A 21805-nucleotide genomic window follows, 5' to 3' on the forward strand; every position below is an offset into this window, starting at 1 on the left:
TACTCTATCCTCTATCCTCTATCCTCCGAGCACAAATAAGAGCTTTGGAACGGCCGTAAAGATGGCGCCTGCGAAAGAACTTCCGGCTCAAGCGAGGATAGAGGATAGAGGAGGCGAAAATGAAGGGCCTTGGAACGCAGCCATGGGCTCTGGTGCAGCAAAACCTAGTATGTTCCTGACCGTGTTTGGTCAATGCAATTTTGAGATTTTGTGGGCAATGTGTTCCACGATTAGTTCATGGAAATGTCTATGATTTGTATACTTTGGATACTATTAGTTATTATGCTTTTGTGCCAGTTATACAAACAAATCATAATACTCTTAATGATATAAATCCCACATCTGTTGCTCATGTGTCTGACGGTTCAAATATGATTCCATTCAATTAAATGTGTCAGTCCACACAGAGACGCCCTGTGTGCTTCTACGTGCCAAGTCTATTTTTTGGCATTTAGTAAAGCTTTTTTTGCTTATACAGCTGTTTAAATCACACAAATATCCCGCTGTATATGTGTTTTGAACTAATTAACCACATCTACATTCACTGATCAACGTTCCCAGTCCATTTGTGTTCTCCATGCACATTGCCCTCGCTTGTACTTGGAAACCAAATCAATCAAGATATACAAACATTAAATAATCAGCTAACCGCTCAGCTCCTGGCAGACAGTGACCGGCCGCCACCGTAGTGCGTGAGGGGGAGCTCACAGACAGACCGGGATCCTTGATTCATCATTTAACATGTGGTTCAAAACACATACAGAGGGATATTTGTGTGATTTATAACAGCTATCTATGCAGATAACCAACAGTAGACAGAGTGAGTGTGCATGTAATTAAATGAGTGAAGAAAAAGCATTATCCTTTTGAGGGAAATTACCATGTGTTTGAAAACAGGCGCATGCTGTGGACATGCACAGCCACAAAGTTGGATAACTAATTCTTTCACTCACTCAGGGGCATGCAGACCCATGTCCTATAACACAAAACACAACTATATATATATATATATATATATATATATATGTATGTATATATATATGTATATATGTATATATATATATATATATGTATATATGTATATATATATGTATATATATATATATATATATATATATATATGTGCGTGTGTGTGTGTGTGTTTTGTGTCATTGCAATTTTGGTTAATATTTTTTATATATATATTTTATTCTTTCTATAAACATGAGAGTTGCTTACTTCTCCTACAACTAGTTAGTTAATAAAGGCTGTCAGTAGGACAAAGTTGCATCAGGATACTTAACATTTCATACAATAACTCAAAATGAATAACTACAGTTTGTGGTACCTGATATATTTTTCCATTTTCATTTTTAAAAATCTTCTGAGATTAATCTTTTGATATGCCACTTTTAGTTCCGACGTTGTTTCTGCCGGCGGTTTCAGTGTAACACACCTGCGCATGCTCACTCGTCCATGTGTGGTAGCCTTGCACAGAGATTTGTACAGTCGAGTTTGCTGCTTCAGCTAAACTTTGTAGAAATAAAACGATAGTTGTGATTTGTGTCATAGGACAGTGCGGAACTTTGCACATGTAAAACTATCGGAGTATTGTACGTTTTAAAGATACATTTCAGCGTTCCTGCGTGTTAGCTTGACTAACTAGCGTTTGTTTTGCCAGCTAGCTAAACGACGCAGAGCAACGTATCTAACTAAACGCTCCATTAAACTGTATTTAATGAAAGCTAAATAATTAAACAGTTGGCGCACGAATCTATTCAATTGACGTATGTAGCGATTTTTAGAATACATGATCTTTCTGCCGTAATACATGACAGTCAAAACGTTGTAGTCATTGTCAACACGTCATTCAACGGCTGCTGTTTTGTTTGACTTGTACAATAATGTGACTGCGGTTTTGTAAAAACAGAGAATGGACAGAGACTTGTTGAGGCAGTGTCTGTCATATCACGGAGAGTCATTATTCAACAAACTGAAATGTGAACAGACAGAAAACCCAGACTTCCAGGCTGTGGTGTCTGACCTGTGCAAGGCCACTTGTGAAAGGTATTTCAGCAACTTACTTTGTTTTTAAATTGAGATTATAAAGTAATTTCCATTTGCATATAAGCTTTGTTCTGTTATTGTCTTATCTCCCATTTAAACTTCTCTTAAATGACTTGTCTTACATTGCTTATCTAATCTTTTGTTCGGCCAATTTTATTTTCCATGGATCTTTACACACTGTTAACCTCACTTATTATATAATTAATATTTAATATATTCTATAAATTGCTTGAATAGAATGAAAAAGCCTGTCACTATTTTGTCGACTCCAGGGCTCCATGATAACTTGGTGATGAAGATTCTGCACAGTTTTGCAATGGCTTATTAATGATAATGTGACATAATAGAATAACAGCTGTATCATAGTATTAGTGAATATTAGAAAATATTTTTTTATATTAGTAATGGATAGTGTAATCGTCTCAGGTGTTGGCGATTTGACACCCTATATTTTTATTTATTATTAATTTGATGCCTATTGAAGGTAAAGGATTTCTCTAAAAATCTCTTTAAAAAACAAAACAGTGCAATAATTCAACTGTTTCTTTTGCTTTATTTCATCTTTCTATGCATCTTTCTGTCTACCAGCTGTGCATTACACAACACTAAGGTCACTCACTCTCTAAAGAGCCTCTGCTGAACAAGTTTTTTTTTTGTGCAGCAGTGTTGATGAGCAGGAAAGCTCCCTTGTTGAGCAGTTCATCGCCAGGAAGGCTGACATCTTGTTCAGTCCAGCATGGAAGACCGCCACTCATCAAGAAGAGGAGCGCGAGGAGGAGGATGCTACAGGTGTGTTGGTTTCACTAGAAATCTCAAGCCCTGTCCCCACTAAACAATTACATTTGTTCATTTTGCAAAGTGTGTCTGTCTCCACTAAAACACTTAAACAATTGGAAAACAGTTAAATCACTTCACGTTTGCCCCTCCTGCTCTATCACCCATACCATGTGTCAATACAGTTGAATTCACTGTTTCAGATTTCTCATGCTCATGTATTTTTTTTCTTTGTCAGACATCACAGCATGTATGTATAACAAAATGTCTACTTGCTGTGTTTTAATCTGGATACTTGTGTAGTAAACTTGAATCTACTGCAACTACTGGTACCTTGTTTGCCATGTAGCAATAAAAAATATACTAAAAACCTGGATTAATCTGGTTAGTCACATTGGACTGCTATTATATTGAACACTACTGTAAATTGCAGCCATCTGGTGGTTTACTTTTTTAGTAATCAATTTTTATTAGAAATTAAGTTGCTCTTACTGTTTCTTGCTTGTGTGTAGTTGGTAACCTTTTTGACTTTTATGAGAGCAACATCTGGGTCCTCAGAGTGCTGCATCTACTTAGCAGTGTAAACGCACTTGTGCACTCAAAACAACAAGTGTAAGTAAGTACAGGAGGATGCAGATATTGATGAGCAAAAGTTCAGTTTTTCCCTGTACACACTAAAACGCTCAATTGGGGTTTTAAGATTCATCCATGTGGAGAAAGTTTTGGAAATAAATCAATTTTGGGGTGAGAAAAATGGCAACTTAGTTTAGCTGGATGGCCAAAACAAAGAAGGAAAGATGTTTTTAAATGTCAGCAGCTTAAGTCTAATATAGTGAAATGCATCTTTTATGTGATTCTGCTTCTGCTTTCAGAGCCCTATGCCATTATGCCACCAGTGGAGTTATTCATGGAGGTGTCTTATGAGGAAAGAAGAGCCATGCTGTACAGGGACTTGGAGAGAGGAGACATTGTGGTGGGGAGGATCAACAACATTAGAGAATACGGCTTCTTTCTCACCCTGCTTTGCACGACAGGAGGCCTGAAAAGAGACATAGAAGACCTAGAGTTGTCGGTATGTAAACAAGCTGAATAAATTGAACAATTGATCAGCCAGTTGTACCGGTACCAACTCTGACTCAGAGAATTCCGGAATGCATATTGATAGCTGCCAGTTGCAGTTATCAATATGTCTCAGTGTACCGTGTCGTTTGAGGTCTTTGCGGGTTTGACATTATGCCATTTGTGCATCTCAGCTGTGAATACCAAGCTGTCAACAACATTTTGCGTCGGATGATATTCTGCCCTAAAGGCTCAGAAAGGCCAATGCAGCAGTCAATCATCCTTTCAGTAGCTTTATATTCAGATGTAACTAATGAGGGAATCATTTCTAAACTTTTTTGCCTTTTATTTCTACCTTTAGGCTTTATGTCACATCAGAGAAATTCCTTCAACTGGCAGCCACGATGACCCTCTGTCGTACTACCAGATTGGGGACTTCATCAGAGGTTAGTGTCTTACTTGGCTTTGTTTTAAACAACCAGCTGTGTGCAGACTTTCTATGACAAGCCAGACTTCAGGCTCGTCCATAAAGTTGTTATAAGGCTTTCATCCTCAACAAGTTGGCTTTTGACTTATACAGGTTCGGGGGGGGGGCTTGTTATGACAATAAGCATATTTACACAAAGTAGATGTAATCAGACTAAAATTAGCATTGTGTGAAAAATGCAGCCCCTCATTCATTTCAGTGAGTGTTGGAAAAGCTGGGAGTGTAAATACAAAGGGCTCCTGCAAATAAACACAACAAAACAACAGGGTTGTTTGGGAAAAAAACTTTTTTAATCTAGATAATAATTTCCCTATCAAAAAAACATATAATTTCTGTTATTCTTGTCTTCACTATTCAACACAATAAAGAAATACAAGGCCGAATTGTATCACAGTCAAAGCAGACCACTTACTGCAGTCTGCTTTGGTTTTAATTTTAAATTCGTATACGTATATATACATCCAAAGCAGACTGTTGTAAGTGCAATTACTGCAGTCTGCTTTGGTTTTGAGTTGGATTTTGCAGTTACTACAATTTTTATATCATTATTTCTCTGAAATAAAGTAAAATTGAAATCTAAAACTTTGTCACAAGAAAACAGACCTCAACTAGTTCATTTTAAGTTTCAACTCAATTTTGACCAAAAATGTAGTTACTGCAGTTGGGCTTTGTAGGGCAGTATATTATACCATATCATTATAGCTCCAACTTGTGGTATAACTCCAGTTGGTAGAGTGGTCACCCTCTGATTGGAAGGTCGGTGGTTCGATCCCTGGCCATGGCAGCCTACATGCCGAAGTATCCTTGGGCAAGATACTGAACCTGATGGTGGCAGGTGGCACCGTGTAGGGTAGCCTCGCCCACCAGCATGAATGTGTTTGTGGATGGATGAATGAGCGCTGTCTGTAGTGTTAAAGCACTTCGAGTGGTCGCTAAGACTAGAAAAGTGATATACAAGTGGAGCCCATTTAACATATACCATTATATGTAGGTGACTTTCAGATAGCTACCCATTTATATGCCCTCCAGAAAATCCATTCATAAGTTAAATCTTCTTAAATGTCTGGTGGGAAAAAAACATTTTTTTTCTGTGTGTTTTTGTCCTTCTGTAGCTGCAGTGAAAGATATTGACCGCTACCAAGAGAAAATCACAGTTTCCCTCCTCCAGGCCTCCCTTTCTCACAGCTTGGAGCACATCAAGCTGGGTGTCTGTCTGCGGGAGGAGCTTCCCATACACTACAGGTAAGAAACACAATAATACACAAATTACTACTAATACAAATTCTACAAAATAAAACACAAAACTCTGACAGGCTTTGAAAAACTAAGACTTTTAAATAAAAACTGTGTAAATAAATTGAAATATAACTGAAATGGACACAAAAATCTTAATATTTTTATTGAACACTTATTTAAACATTAATATGGAATATGTGTGTTAGGATGAATCTAACTAGTTAAACCAAAATGTACGTAATTTGTCTGTTGATGGCTTCACCCTGTCATGCTGTATCTCAGATAGTTCAAACTGTTTAGCTTTATTATTTAATACAGATCAGCTGCTTTCACAACTAATGCTCATGTAAACGAAACAAAAATATTCTGTAGATCCAGTTCGTGACTTCTTTCCTTATTCTTAGTCGCAGTGCCCGTGCAGCCGCTGACTCCAATGAGACGTATGAGTGTATACTGAAGAGTTGCCATGGTTACCACAACCCCTCTGTCGTGGACTACCTACTGGAGAAAGTGGGAATTAGTGACACCCACCCACCGTCAATGATGAGAGGGCTACAGAGGTAAACATGTCGACTGGCCGACCTTTCGCTTTCTCACAAATTAAGAAAAGTAACGCCATGTTTTGTCGGATAGTTGAAAGATTGTAATTTTAGCAACAGGCTTCTACAAATAAACGGTGGTTCTATTTAGGAAAAGGAAGTCTATGATGTTGACCAACGAGCTTTGTGGCTCTATAGAGTTCTTATGTGTTCTTCTTTTCTCCACAGTAAACTTTTTCAAGAGGATGATTTTGCCTCTGCAATCCGAAAGAAACAGTCCGCATCGTGGGCCTTGAAGTGGTAATGCTAAAGTGTTTCATTGGTCTCTCATAGTTCTCACCGGAGAAAGTTAATGATGCCGACTCTTATATATACAGTCATGGAAAAAATTATTAGACCACCCTTGTTTTCTTCAATTTATTGTTCATTTTAATGCCTGGTACAACTAAAGGTACATTTGTTTGGACAAATATAATGATAACAACAAAAATTGTTAATAAGAGTTTAATTTAAGAGCTGAAATACTCACACTTGTACTCCTTAGAGCATGAAATGCGCTCCTAAAAAGCAAACTATAAAAAATATTATAAATAATTCTATTCTACTTTCATTTTACTGATTTTTTTTCTCCTACATCTGCCCTAATTTTTGATATCAAACACTAACTGATTTTTGAATATTTTAACCCCTTATATGCCAGGTTTCTGTCATGATGGCACCATTTTTTGATTTATTTAAAGCAGTACATGCTTGTGTGTATGGATTGTGTGTATAAATCGCATGTTTTTCTCTATATGCTAAATATGGTCAAAATGATGCAATCTGGTGGAAAGTAGTAAAAATGATCAATTCCAAGGCCAAAGCCCAGATTGACACCAAGATTTAATAAGATGCATGTATTATGCTTTAACGTGAGTGAGATCAAAAATTGCATTTTGAATGGGTTTCAATGGCGCATTTTACATGCTCAACCTTAAGAGAGTAAACTATTGTTTGTATACAGTGTATTTTAGCCTTACTGCAGGAGCTGAGCTGGAAATAACGAGAGCAAATAAAAAACACAATGTTGCCAAAATTCATGCCCAATGCATGAACACAGCCAAAACTATTAACAAATAATGACTGAAAAGCGCGTCAAATGTGCTCAACCTGCCCTGAGGGTTAAAATGAACAAGAAATTGAAGAAAAAGGGTGGTCTAATAATTTTTTTCCATGACTGTAGTCTTTCTTCTTCTGGCTTCTTCTGATTGACGTGAATATAAACCCATTTTCCATGTTTGTCTCTGTTCTTTCAGTGTCCGTGCCGGAGTGGACCACTTCAAACACGGTCGTCATGTAGAAGCCATGAATGAATACAACAAAGCCCTGGATATCGACACTAATAACGTGGAAGCACTGGTGGCACGTGGCGCTCTGTGAGTTGACAGCAAGTCATGCAAATTACTTTAGATGTTGTAATACCGTTTAACTTGAATTGGTGTCAGGGTTTTCAGTAACTACTTCAGGAACAACTTTCACAAGCCATCTACTTAGTTATTTTTGTTTTGGTAAATGATGTAGCCCTTTTTTAATAAGAAATGTCAAATTAAAGTGTGTAGCACTGAGACAAAGAATGCCTCAGACAAAGAGAATGCATCAATCCATTTGAGAGAGAATACGTGGAAAAGCATTTATCAAAGTTCATATAAGTGGTTAAGGATAATGAATCAACGAATATTTCAGATACCACACACGCTCCTGTCATAATTTCATTGTTTATTTTGCAATTAAAAGCTGCCTTAGATTTGGCACCAGAAGATAACAGAAAATTACATAACAGATACATGTTACAGGAAATTGCAGTAATGTAAATCTTGTATATATTTATTGTATATATATTGTTTTTATATTTTGTATTGTATATAATTATTGTCTGTTTTAATCATTTAAACTGCAATTTTAGACTTTATACTTTCCTCTTCATGCTAGGGTTGACGATGTCGACCAAATTGACAATTGAGCATCTTTTGTCAAATGACAACCCTAGTGTGCACTAGGGATGGGAATAATAAATCGATGATCGATTAATGGTCATTAAGAATTTGGTCGATCACATGGAATTGTAATCGTTCTGTGTATTTTTAAATTTTAATTTTATCTATGACTGGCATCAGTCCTCACTGAACTGAAACATGGCCGGTCGTTCAGTTCTGCGGCCGTACCTGAATAAGCCAATGAGCTGAGAATTAAGTTGGATAAAGCTACAGTTTGAAAACTGAAAGCTGCAATAACAATTATAAAACACACAGAAATACAAAAAAAATGTATTTGAACAAATCAAGCTTACTGTACCAAACCTTGCTAGCATGAATTACTAGGTTTAATTTTAACACAAAACACACTGAAATATGCAAGATTACTAAAAAAACTAACCTCATGTCTCTTCGGCGGCTAAAGCATAAAACATTGAATTCCTTGACGTTATCTTTCCAGTTTAATCTCAGTTGAGTTAGTTTTATGAACGACAGGAAGTCTCTTTTTTTGTCCTTTTCAAAATAAAAGTGTCCGTTATCAAAACAGGCTTTTGCATAGTACTCTATATATATTTTTTATTTTGGTTATGTGATAGATATAATTAGTGAGCAGAAGTCTTAAAAAAGAGAATGAAAATTTGTATAAATGTTTCTCAGTTTTGATACTCGCACAGAATTATGTAAGTTGTTTTTTGTCTTACTCTGGGCTTCCTTCATTGGTTGTCCACAGGTATGCTAACAAAGGCAGCATCATGAAGGCTATAACAGACTTTGAACTGGCCCTCGAGAGTTGTCCAGACCACCGCAACGCCAAGAAGTACCTCTGCCAGACACTTGTGGAGAGAGGAAAACAGTAAGCAGCGCTACCTGCTCATTTCATAATTTATCAGAGGTGTAAGACCTTTAAATTAAATTCTGCTACAAAAGTTTAAAAGGGAGTAAGTTGAACAATATTATCCTCTCTCAATCCAACTCTTCAAACCATGGGCCCTTTTCTATAGGCAGGGTTTGGTTGAAGTAAATTATGGCCACTCCCATGCTTAATTATGTGTCATAAGTTGTTGCAGCAACTTTTAAGGTTCATACCATTTGTTACCATTAAATTTAATCATTTTTGACCATTAGAGAATAAATAAAAATGGTAAAAAAAAATCCCTCCAAAATCCCACATTAAGACAACAACACCTTGAGGAACTTTTGACATTTTTGAGATTTCTGTAAGAAATACAGAAATCTGTCTGCATTTAAAGAAAGTTTTGTCTCTATGGTCCTGTAATATAAAAGAGGATGATGTAGAAGTGTGTGTGTGTGTGTGTGTGTGTGTGTGTGTGTGTGTGTGTGTGTGTGTGTGTAGGCTTGAAGAACAGGAGAAACTAGTAACAGCAGAAGGATTGTACAGGAGAGCTCTGTCTTTAGATGACTCAAACCCTGAGGCACAGGAGGCCCTGCACAAGATCACAGACACTATACAGGTGAGTGGGCCACCACAGACACACACAATAATTATGCAGTAGACAGAAAAACAAGAAAGAATGTGCGAAGCCCCATCTTCCTAAAGGCAGAAAACTTAGCTAACTACTTATAATAAAGAAACTGGAAAAAAACTTAAAACTATAAGAGAAAAGTCCTTAAAAGAGACAGGACGACGAGGAGCGACTCTGGAAGGCTGCCGCCCGTGACGGCACCGGAAGTGAAGTATTAATTCTAACAATATCTGAACCAAAGTACCAAGAAGCTGTCCATGATGCTGAATCATGTCGAAAGGCGTTAGCAAGGGCATGTTTTCAAGTTGCCGTGTCTTTTTATAGCCATGTTTATAAAGTTAAACAGTAAACGATAAATCGATGCGACCGGATATTCGGTTTAACAAGTGAGTGATACGGCTGTGTCGGTAGCAGCCTCCACAATCGATATAAATCAGCCATGAATTCCTAGATTAATCAGTGTAGAGTCATATGTCGGGTATCGCGAGACTTGGAATCCGATGGCTTCACACACTTGCAGTTTGCGTCAGCGTCTCTAAAACAACGCGAGAGCTGAAGCTGCCTGCGAAACAGCTCTCGCGCAACTCCATGGGTCTGTCCGGTCTCTCCCAAGCCTCTTATTTTGCATCCCCGCTTCCCTCACTCGCAGCGTTCGCTTGCGAAACATTTGAAAAGAAATGATAAGTCCTTTCCTCCGAAGCGTCACGTGAAGCGACGTCCGTTTCTAATGACAGCGGCAGCAGATCACAGCTGGATCAGCTGTCAGTCGGCTTTAACAGCTGTAGACATGCACTGAGGGGCACTGGAATGTGTTTTTTTATTATATTATTTATCATTATTAGCGTCTGTATATAGACTATCCAGGTGATATATTCATTATTTAATTTCCCAGAACATGATTATTTCTGCTGAACACCGGCCAATGTTTTATTAGGTTAGATGATTAAAGGAAAATGTAAATGATGTCACTCAGATCAAACCTGCACTCAGGAATGATCAGTCTCACGTGGGACTGAATGAAAATGACAAACAATGGATAAGTGTTTCTTGCTGACAGACAGACTCTGTAATGTTTTGTTTTTTTTACTTTAATAGTATCCATAATAAATCTGAATGGGGGAAATAACAGATCATGAGAAGAAAAAAAGCTTCTGAACCATTTTTTTACATCATCATAAATGTAGAAAGATGTTTGTGGTCTTTTTTGGTGTTCATAACAACAAATATAAAACTTGTTAGTGACACACTATAAAATATCTACAACAAATATTAACCGTAGAATCAAATAAAATCGAATTGTTCTTACACTGTATCAAATCGAATCGGTTTGTAATAAAAGAATATCGTTTTTGAATCGTACCGTAACCTGTGTATGTAGATGCGAATCGAATCGTTTATCACAGAGAGATGTGCAACCCTAATATAAAGTAAAGTTGCTCTACTTGTGTGTTCTGCAGTGGTGGAATGTAACGAAGTACACTAACTCAAGTATTCTACTTAAGTACAAATTTAAGTACTTGTACTTTACTTGAGTATTTCCATTTTATATAACTTTATACTTCTACTCCACTACATTTTGAGGTAAATGTTACTTTTTTCTCCACTACATTTACCTGCCAGCTTTAGTTACTTTTCAGGTCGAGATTTATCATAAATTATACCTCATAACAATATATTAAGTAGTTAAAATGAGTCTTTAAAAAATTAAAACGCTGCTCACATAAATGCATCAATGTATATTAGAATATAGAATATAACTGTCTGAGTTGGTCCATTCTGCATAATGAGTACTTTTACTTTTGATACTTTAAGTACAGTCTGATGCTGTTACTTTTTGTTCATAGTTTTAGTTGCAGGACTTTTACTTGTAGTGAAGAAATTTCACAGTGTGATATTAGTACTTTTACCAATAAGTAAGGGATCTGAATACTTTTTCCACCACTGGTGTTCTGCACTAACCACATCCCCCTGGTGGCTCACTGGTAGAACACATACCATTAAGCTTGAGTCGTTGCAACGCGGCAGGCAAAGGTTTAAAATTGAACTTGGAGCCCTTTCCTGTATGTCTTCCACTATTAAATAAAGGCAACAAAAGACCCCAAAAATAACTTTAAAAAAACAACAACAAAAACCCCCAACAAATCCTCCTACACTGTGAATTTTGCATACATGTTACCAAGACTGTTGGTTTGTAATACTGATGAAGTGTTTTGGTATGTTTATGTGTCTGCGACCCTGGGACTCTGCCCTTTGACCCTCCAACTTCCATGGCCCTGTCACCTACGTTGTGGGGGTGAAAATTAAAAAAAACTGCACAATGACAACGACTCCTCCGCTGGACACTGTGTGTGCCTTGTTCCCGGTCCAAACACGGTAACGTTGACACCTTCTCTGTCTCAATGGGGAACAAATGCTGTTTGTTTTCTCTGCACATCTCTGCCTGCACCTCTGTCTATCCTTCTGCTTCTCTGCCAACTACCGCTCTCTCGGATCACACCACTTTTTCTGTGGTAAATGTGTATATTTCTCTGTATATTTTCCCCATGATTCTGTCCTCTGTGGTGTGTGATCGCAACGTTATTCTGTCCATCTCAAACCTTTGACTGTCCTCTCCCTCCACATACTTTTTTCTCCAACGTGAATGAATAAATGAATGAATGCCTGAATACCGATCAATATCGGGGTCTCTGTTGCTGTCTGGGGTCATGGCGTGTTTGAATATGTCTCTTTGGACTTTTGCCTGCCATTGTCATGTCTTGCCTTGCCTCGCCCGGTGACCGTAAAGAAATCGATTCGCCTGCGAGAAGAAGCGCTGGCTAAGGAGCAGAAAGCTACAAGCAGCCAGACCAGCGCTGAGAAATTGCGTAAGATCTTAAAAGAGGAGAAGAGGTGAGTTGGCTCTGATCTTTTAAAGGCGTAGCAGGTAAATATACTGCAGATGAAGGCATGCAAGTCACTTCATAACTTCAAAGCGACAGAATAAAATGTTCAGTGAATGTCTTTTTTTTTTTTATTAACAGGATGAAGAAAAAACGGAAGAGATCTGCTTCTTCTTCCTCGCCATCCTCCGCTTCCTCCAGCAACTCCTCTCGCTCTTCATCATCTTCCTCCTCTCGCAGGAGGTCCAAAAAGAAGAAAAAGAAGAGGAGGAGGTCAGAGCGGGGGAGCAAGCGACATCGCAGGATCTCCTCGAGGGATAGCAGGAGGAGCGAGGAGGGTAAGGGCGAGAAAGACAGGAAGGGAAAAGAGGAGGACGAGGTGGAGTGGTATCCCGCTCCTCCCAACACCTCGGCCACCTTTCTGAACCAGAAGGGAGGTCCTGGGTTTGGAGAGATGGATGAGGAGGAGGTGGAAGGGAAAGATACTGAAGATAAACGTATCAGTCAGCTGTATTCTTTGTCTGCGGCTTCAGACGACGGAGAGTCTGACTCCTCACGCAGAGAGAGAAAGAGAATGAGCAGAGAGGAGAGCAGGGCAAGGAAAAGGCAAAACAGTCAAAGCCCAGAAAGAGAGGAGAGGGGGAGCAGGAGTAGGGAAAGGAGGGATAAGAGCAGGGAGGATAACAGGAAAGACAGGAGAGACAGCGACTCCAAGAGGAGAAGCAGCCTAGACGAGAACAGAAAGCGAAGAGTATCCTGCTCGTCTGCCGAGTCCGGGTATTCACAGAAATCGAATTTCAAATCTGAATATTTTGGGAACTCCAGTTCTGCATCCAAACAGGCGGAGAGTAGGATGAGACACGACTCTTCCAGGAGGAACTCTTTCGTTGATGGTAGGTATGAGAACAGAGGACGGGAGGGAGAAGAGGTAAAGAGAGAGAAGGACAGGTCAGACACAGGAAACAGTCAAAAATCAGAAGGTGCCGGGAATCACAACACACCCAGAAGTTTGACCGCCGTGCCAGGAGGAAGGCCGAAAAAAGAACTCCCTTCTAACCTATTAGATATTTTTAATCAGATCGCACAGTTTGAGAAGGAGAAAGGAGGCGGGCCAAAATAACTCCAACACCAAAAGTCCAGAATGTGCCCAATACTAGTGAAACGAGACTGTGAAATGTTCGTGCCATGAATTTGTTTATTCTGGACTGTGCGTCAAGCTGACACTGCTGCTGTGTTGTTGCTTGAATGTCCCCAGTTGTTGTACTGTCAGTGTTAGAGAAAATAACGTCATTTTACTTTGATGTGTCTTTGTCTTTGTGGTAGATTTAAGGCCTGTGAGCAACTGTAGTAATTGGTGGATAATAGCTGGTCAAAATGTAATGAAGTTTTCATAACTAAGGACTGAAATACCCAAAATTATGCTGTATGAAGTAGATTCTGTTTCTTAATTTTTGGTGTACAGGTGCATATCAATAAATTAGAATATCATAGAAAAGTTTATGTCAGTAATTCAATTCAAAAAGTGGAAATAATACATTATATAAATCCATTACACACAGAATGAAACATTTCATCTCTTAATTTAATTTCTTCTAATAATAGTGATTATAGCTTACATTGAATGAAGAACTAAAATTCAGTATCTCAAAAAAATGTAATATTACAAAAGACCCATTTTAAAAAGTATGTTTAATATGAAAACGTTGGCCTCTGAAAAGTACAGTCATGAAAAAAAATATTAGACCACCCTTGTTTCCTTCAAGTAATTGTTCATTTTAATGCCTGGTACAACTAAATGTACATTTGTTTGGGCAAATATAATAATGATAACATGGTTACATGTTTTTCTTGATAATGATTTTGGTTATTATCAAGAAAACCATGAAAATGTCCAGATATCAGCTCTTCAATTAAACTCTTATGAGCTGTTTTTGTTGTTGTCATTATATTTGTCCAAACAAATGTACCTTTAGTTGTACCAGGCATTAAAATGAACAAGAGATTGAAGAAAAAGAGTGGTCTGATATTTTTTTCCATGACTTTATGTCCACCTATATGCACTCAATATTTGGTTGGGGCTATTTCACTTGAATTACTGGAAATTTTATGACTTGTCCATGATATTCTAATATATTGAGATTCACCTGTATTTCAAGAGAAGAGTGTTTTCGTTTATTGTATCCTCTTGAAAATAATTTTATATACAGCAACTACAAAATATTACATCTTAAAGGGATACTCAGGCAAGTGGGGTTGTATGAGGTACTTGTCCATAGTCAGTGCATTACCTTCAGCACTTTAGAGAAGCAGGCAGGAGAACTGACACAGAAGCTAAGCAATGTACTGCTGTGGACGGGCCTCACTCAATTAGGTTTTGTGTTATTGTGACTTTGGTGAATCCAAACCAACCCCTTTAAAAACACAAAAGACAATAACACGAACACTAACCGATAAAGGCGGCAATAGACCAGCAACTCCTGTGTTATGCGAGGTAAAAATAATGTTTTTGTCAAAGGATTCTGGTGCCTTTGAAGAAGGCAAAGCCACCAGAAAAGACCTGTCTTACGGCAAGTAACAGTGAAAATATTCTAAATATAAGCATTTAAACTTAAACTGATGGTTTCCTTTTAGGTGGATAAAAATACTTTGCTTACAGGGTTTGTGCAAAGGGAAAGTTTGGATAAATCTTAATTTCAACTTTTATGTTTTCTAGGTTAGAAGTATGCCTGGATTTGAATGAACTGATACATGATTGATCTTCAACATAATCTGGTGCTTCATCTGCATTTAAAATATTTTAATATTTAAATTGAAACAAATTCTTCTGGCATCTCACACCAGAGTTAAGCTAGCCAGTAGCTAGATAAGTCCTCTGTTGGTCCTTTGCCCTGGAAATCTATAAGCATTCAATTATTGTGGTCAAAACATACAATCAAAGTTAGTCCAAACAGCTAGAATGGGTCGGCAACCTTTATTAACAAAATAAGACAAACATTGTAGGAATTGAGCTGCAAACTGTTTTCAATGAAAATAAAATAACCTATGTCTAAATTGACTAATTGGTCAAATTGTGCATTTATTAATATGAATTTGGAGTTTTGAATTGAAAGCTAGCCTAGCTAGGGAAACTCAAAACTAGACATGAAGTTGGCAAAATTTATAGGTTAAGACTTTTTAAGATTTTCGTCGGTTAGTTGACCCATATGTTAAAAAATGCTTTATTGCCATATACAGGTCCTTCTCAAAAAATTAGCATATTGTGATAAAGTTCATCCTTTTCCATAATGTAATGATAAAAATTAAACTTTCATATATTTTAGATTCATTACACACAACTGAAGTAGTTCAAGCCTTTTATTGTTTTAATATTGATGATTTTGGAAAAAAAGGAAGAAAAACTCAAAATCCCTATCTCAAAAAATTAGCATATTTCATCCGACCAATAAAAGAAAAGTGGTTTTAATACAAAAAAAAGTCAACCTTCAAATAATTATGTTCAGTTATGCACTCAATACTTGGTCGGGAATCCTTTTGCAGAAATGACTGCTTCAATGCGGCGTGGCATGGAGGCAATCAGCCTGTGGCACTGCTGAGGTGTTATGGAGGCCCAGGATGCTTCGATAGCGGCCTTAAGCTCATCCAGAGTGTTGGGTCTTGCGTCTCTCAACTTTCTCTCCACAATATCCCACAGATTCTCTATGGGGTTCAGGTCAGGAGAGTTGGCAGGCCAATTGAGCACAGTAATACCATGGTCAGTAAACCATTTACCAGTGGTTTTGGCACTGTGAGCAGGTGCCAGGTCGTGCTGAAAAATGAAATCTTCATCTCCATAAAGCTTTTCAGCAGATGGAAGCATGAAGTGCTCCAAAATCTCCTGATAGCTAGCTGCATTGACCCTGCCCTTGATAAAACACAGTGGACCAACACCAGCAGCTGACATGGCACCCCAGACCATCGCTGACTGTGGGTACTTGACACTGGACTTCAGGCATTTTGGCATTTCCTTCTCCCCAGTCTTCCTCCAGACTCTGGCACCTTGATTTCCGAATGACATGCAAAATTTGCTTTCATCCGAAAAAAGTACTGTGGACCACTGAGCAACAGTCCAGTGCTGCTTCTCTGTAGCCCAGGTCAGGCGCTTCTGCCGCTGTTTCTGGTTCAAAAGTGGCTTGACCTGGAGAATGCGGCACTTGTAGCCCATTTCCTGCACACGCCTGTGCACGGTGGCTCTGGATGTTTCTACTCCAGACTCAGTCCACTGCTTCCGCAGGTCCCCCAAGGTCTGGAATCGGCCCTTCTCCACAATCTTCCTCAGGGTCCGGTCACCTCTTCTCGTTGTGCAGCGTTTTCTGCCACACTTTTTCCTTCCCACAGACTTTCCACTGAGGTGCCTTGATACAGCACTCTGGGAACAGCCTATTCGTTCAGAAATTTCTTTCTGTGTCTTACCCTCTTGCTTGAGGGTGTCAATGATGGCCTTCTGGACAGCAGTCAGGTCGGCAGTCTTACCCATGATTGCGGTTTTGAGTAATGAATCAGGCTGGGAGTTTTTAAAAGCCTCAGGAATCTTTTGCAGGTGTTTAGAGTTAATTCGTTGATTCAGATGATTAGGTTAATAGCTCGTTTAGAGAACCTTTTCATGATATGCTAATTTTTTGAGATAGGGATTTTGAGTTTTTCTTTACTTTTTTTCCCAAAATCATCAATATTAAAACAATAAAAGGCTTGAAGTACTTCAGTTGTGTGTAATGAATCTAAAATATATGAAAGTTAAATTTTTATCATTACATTATGGAAAAGAATGAACTTTATCACAATATGCTAATTTTTTGAGAAGGACCTGTATAAGCTTCACATCTTTACAATTGAAGAATAATCAAGTGTCAATATACATTGATTGCTGTGGATATAAATACATTGTGTAAATCAAAGATATGATGATAAAGGCTTTGAGAATGTGGGAATTTTTCATTTAGGTACATTGGAAATGCTAAAAAGCTTTACGAACTCTGCGCTGAGCTTCCGTGTTGCTCCGTGCTCCTCTAAATCCGGGGGATTAAGTACCTTATATAAACCCACTTCAAAATATCAGAACTATTCCTTGTGAACATTTTAGTTCTGACATTATTCAGCACATTGCATCAGTTGCTCCAGGCTTCAATAATCTCATGTGTTCATCTTAGGTTCAGACTTCTATCTGTTGAAGACACGGCCTTATGATCGCTGCCTCGTGCCATTTTGTGCTTTCTTTCTGTGGCTTGTTTAATTCCAAACAACCTGACTGTTAGTACTGCTGTACTTTTTCAAGCTTTACACAATGCAGATGTTCCAATTGTATCCTCACACATGAAAACAAACTCAATTGAATCAATAAAAAATGTCAAAATTACATGCATGCATGCCATTTAAGTCCTCTTGATTTGATTGAATTAAGCAAATGTGTTAATGTGTTAGTCACACGTCTACCTAATGCTAATAGGCCGTAAGTGTTTTTCTAATTAAAATAACTGAAATGATCAACATCCTTTGCTGGGTTGTAGCAATAAATATCAGCTACAGAAATGATAATTGATTCCAAAGCATAAAAGCAACAATATAGAAAAGGATTTTTTTCAAAATGAATGCAATACCTGAATTATACTTATTATTCAGCACTACATGATTTAGAGCTGAAAGAATGTAAAAAATGATTACGCTTGAGAAATTATTCGATAATTATGTCATCTGAATAGCTCATTTACATACCATTTATTAACATTTTCACAGCTTACTGTCACCATGATGTTCATTCCAATATTCTTACTTTTGCATTTACATTTAGTCATTTAGCAGACACTTACAGAAAAAGGGAAAACTAACAGCATATAATGCTGCTTTTAAACAACTCACACAAGATAATGACTGGGCAGTGCTTCACAGCAAGGTTATTATAGTTAACGAAAACTAACGAAATAACGAAAACTAGAATTGAAAAAACATTTTCGTTAACTGAAATAAAAATCAAAACGAGAGTTTTTAAAAAAACCCATAACTAACTGAAACTGTATTTTGTTACAAAACTAACTAAAATTATAGTGAAAATGTCCGTTTTTTTTGTCTTTGTCAACTTTTTTCATACGTAACCTTTTTGGTTGATGAAATCTATTTCATCTGGTTTTATGACTTAATAACCTTATTGGGGCTGAGATGGATCAGACAAAGGAAATAAAGGTAACATTTGCTGTGACCTTATTGAATCTCGCAGCCAACAAATACCCCATTACAAAAAAACTAAAACTAACACTACAACTAATAAAAAATAAACTAAAACTAAGCATTTTCCAAAAATTTAAACTAATTAAAACTAGCAAACTCACTCTTAAAACAAACTAAAACTAACTGAATTTGAAAACAAAAAATCACAACGAAATTAAAACTAAAACTAATGAAATATCCAAAACTATTATAACCTTGCTTCACAGTACCACCTAGCCACCTGCCGCGCATACTAAATCGAATTTCACAGATTTTTGCGTCACCATATGCACTCAGATTTCCCCCTAAAGATGTTCATCTAAATGTGGAATAAAAAGTGAGAACGCAACGCCACTTTTTCATTTTCTGTCGTTTTCACCCGAGAGCGTTGTCGTGTAAACAGGCCTTAAAGCTGTGTTACTGTTCATGCTGCAGAGTACAGGAGGCTTCGTTGGAACTACTTTTAAAATTGTATATATTTTGGGAGGGCTGGGCAGTGTAGTGGAGAGGTTGCTTTCTACCTCACATGACTAAGGACCTGCAAGTTACAAAAGCGAGGACAAAAGAGGATAAAAAACAGCATCCAAGGTCAAACAGTCATCAGACCGTTAAGTCAGTTTTAACTTGTCGGTTGCAAATATCTTGCACATTCAAGGCCACAGTCCATGATGATGTAAATGCAACAGTGCAGAAAACCTCCAGTCAAACTTTATGGTGGAAATATTCAGCTGAGGGGCTGTTTCAAGTGACTTGCAGAGGATCAGCTACACACCTGCCAGAGAGAGAAATACCACTTTATTTTGCAGAGGCATGCTAACCCTTCTGGCTCAGTAATATGTGTGGAAGAGGATTCATTTTCCAGGAGGATATTGATCCTGAACATGCATGGAAGCTACTGTATACCCGGCCTGTTTGAAGTCCAAGGAAGAGCAAGCACTGCTGGCTTGTGTGACTTTCCCTCCACAGAAACCACACCTAAACTTTACTGAAGGAAAAAAAAGAAGGGAAAAGTCCAAAAGTAAAAAGGAGAAACGGCAACATCACAAGACACTGATCAGGGGCACTGTCACAGGGTTGGTTAGCCTGGATATTGTCACATTTCTCTTGTGGTGTCCAGCCATGCAAGTACAGGTGCATATCAATGAATTAGAATACCATAGAAAAGTTTATATATGTAAGTAATTCAATTCAAAAGGTGGAAATAACACATTCTATAGGTCCATTACACACAGAATGAAACATTTCATGTCTTATTTTTTTAATGTCTTCTATTTTTCATGATTATGGCTTACATTTAATGAAGACCTAAAATTCAGTGTCTCAAAAAAAAAAAAAAAAGAATATTACAAAAGACCAATTTAAAAGAGTATGTTTAATATGGAAATGTTGGCCTCTGAAAAGTATGTCCATCTATATGCACTCAATACTTGGTTGGGTCTATTGACTTGAACTACTGAAAATTGACTTTTCCATTATATTCTAATTTATTGAGATGCACCTGTAGATCTGGTTTTATTTGTCCTTCTTGGAGTTATGACTCATTTTTTTTATATCACTGAAGAATTTATTTTAGTAGAAAGTAGCATGTGGCTCAGGAGTTAAAGTGATTGGCTAGTGCTACCAATCAGAAGGTTCTTGGTTTGATCCCAAAGTGTCCTTGAGAAAGACACTGAGGCCCTAACAGCTGAGCAGGCATAGTAAATTACATTAGCAGTAAAATATGTCTGTGACGTCACCCAAAGGTTTCTGAAGAGCCTTTTTGAAGCTCAGTGTGGGGGTCTAGCTGTCTCTATCTTGGCTGCACCTGACTTCTAACTCCCGGCCAGAAATGGGCAAAAAGGTGGGAAGTGGGTGAGCTGAGGCATGCTTCATGAAACCCGTTTAAATCTATTACAAAACAATCTAAGTGTAGGGCGTATATGTGGGGTATAAATTAAATTGCAAATAGCAAAGAATCATCCTGAATATATAAACAAGAACACTTTTAGTTTGAACTAATTGCTTTTGTCAGCAGAGCATTTCATAGTCTCTTTTTGTACACAAACAATGAGACAGAAGAGTCTAGTAAATAATGTATTAAGCGGGTGAGTTATCTGAAAATTAACCCCCATACAGTTGTCATGAGCGGAGAAAACTGATTGTTTATTTTTTCTGTAAAGTTGAACACTTTAGCATAGGGGGTTTATGGGGATTGCCTTGCTTCTGGAGCCAGCCTCAAGTGGTCGATCAAGGAACTGCAGCTTTTGGCGCTTAGTGTTGGTTGAATTCATTTTTCAGCCTTGGAGGTCGCTGCTTGGTTGTAAAGTACTTTGAGGGGCCAGAAGACTAGAAAAAACATATAAATGTAGTTCACAGTGCACTATATTGAGCAGTTTTAGGGAAGATCCAGCATTTGTCAACAAGCATTTTGGGTGAACTGACCCTGAGTAGATCCAGAAGGATTATGTACCAGGGTGTCCTGTACCACCAGGATCTGGGAACTTTCATCACCTGACACTTCCCAGTTTACTGTCACTTTACATTTTTATATGAGTTTAACAACTGATTTAACCTCTATCAACACAGACGAATCGCGCATGAATTCATGAACTTTCATTGCTTTTGTTAAAATAGTATGACAGTGCCAACCCTCTGAGTGTCCTTCTATTTTGTTTCTGTTTATTTGCTCTAAAATTCATATGAGGCACAAATTTCAAAAGAAAAGAAAATAGCAGAGGAGACACATGGCCAAGACACAGTCAGGAATGTGTTTTTGGATGTATAAGACCCAGACAAATGACCTCAACAAGACAATTTTGAAGTAATTCAAAAGTAAATCAAATTGGTAAGAATATGTTTCTTGATTTGAGTAATAAACTACAAACTAGAAAATTTCCCTGGGGAAATTCTGAAAGGGCCACGGGGGCTACTGCTGGTGTGTGTATACTATGATGATATTCTTCAGAGATTTCAAACTATGCCCTTTAACCTCAAAATGTGTGTGTGTGTGTGTAATTAAAATCACATAAAGTTACCTGTGTGTGTGTGTGTGTGTGTGTGTGTGTGAGTGTGTGTG

The 21805-nt window shown here is 37.8% G+C and overlaps 1 protein-coding gene across 2 annotated transcripts; it reads left to right on the forward strand.

The window, feature by feature from the left end:
• The first annotated feature begins 1429 nt into the window (after positions 1–1429).
• ttc14 (tetratricopeptide repeat domain 14) lies at positions 1430–14155 on the forward strand. Of its 2 annotated transcripts, none has more exons than XM_059340833.1 (12): positions 1430–2046; positions 2708–2835; positions 3693–3892; positions 4241–4325; positions 5479–5608; positions 6007–6162; positions 6370–6441; positions 7437–7556; positions 8884–9006; positions 9508–9625; positions 12423–12526; positions 12658–14155. In XM_059340833.1, the coding sequence occupies exons 1-12, from the start codon at positions 1913–1915 to the stop codon at positions 13634–13636; spliced, it is 2349 nt and encodes a 782-aa protein (XP_059196816.1). In that variant the 5' UTR covers positions 1430–1912; the 3' UTR covers positions 13637–14155. The 2 variants fall into 2 exon arrangements, with proteins under 2 accessions (XP_059196816.1, XP_059196817.1); XM_059340834.1 differs by having other exon boundaries at positions 2711–2835.
• The last annotated feature ends 7650 nt before the right edge of the window (positions 14156–21805 follow it).

The sequence above is a fragment of the Centropristis striata genome, chromosome 9 (genome assembly GCF_030273125.1).
Source record: "Centropristis striata isolate RG_2023a ecotype Rhode Island chromosome 9, C.striata_1.0, whole genome shotgun sequence".
NCBI lineage: Eukaryota > Metazoa > Chordata > Actinopteri > Perciformes > Serranidae > Centropristis > Centropristis striata.

Bases quoted from the DNA above. Each gene is read 5' to 3' on its own strand.
- ttc14 (XM_059340833.1), top strand. From the start codon at position 1,913: ATGGACAGAGACTTGTTGAGGCAGTGTCTGTCATATCACGGAGAGTCA. The intron at 2,047-2,707 runs GTATTTCAGCAA...TTTTTTGTGCAG, and splicing joins TGCAAGGCCACTTGTGAAAG to CAGTGTTGATGAGCAGGAAA. The intron at 3,893-4,240 runs GTATGTAAACAA...TTCTACCTTTAG, and splicing joins TAGAAGACCTAGAGTTGTCG to GCTTTATGTCACATCAGAGA.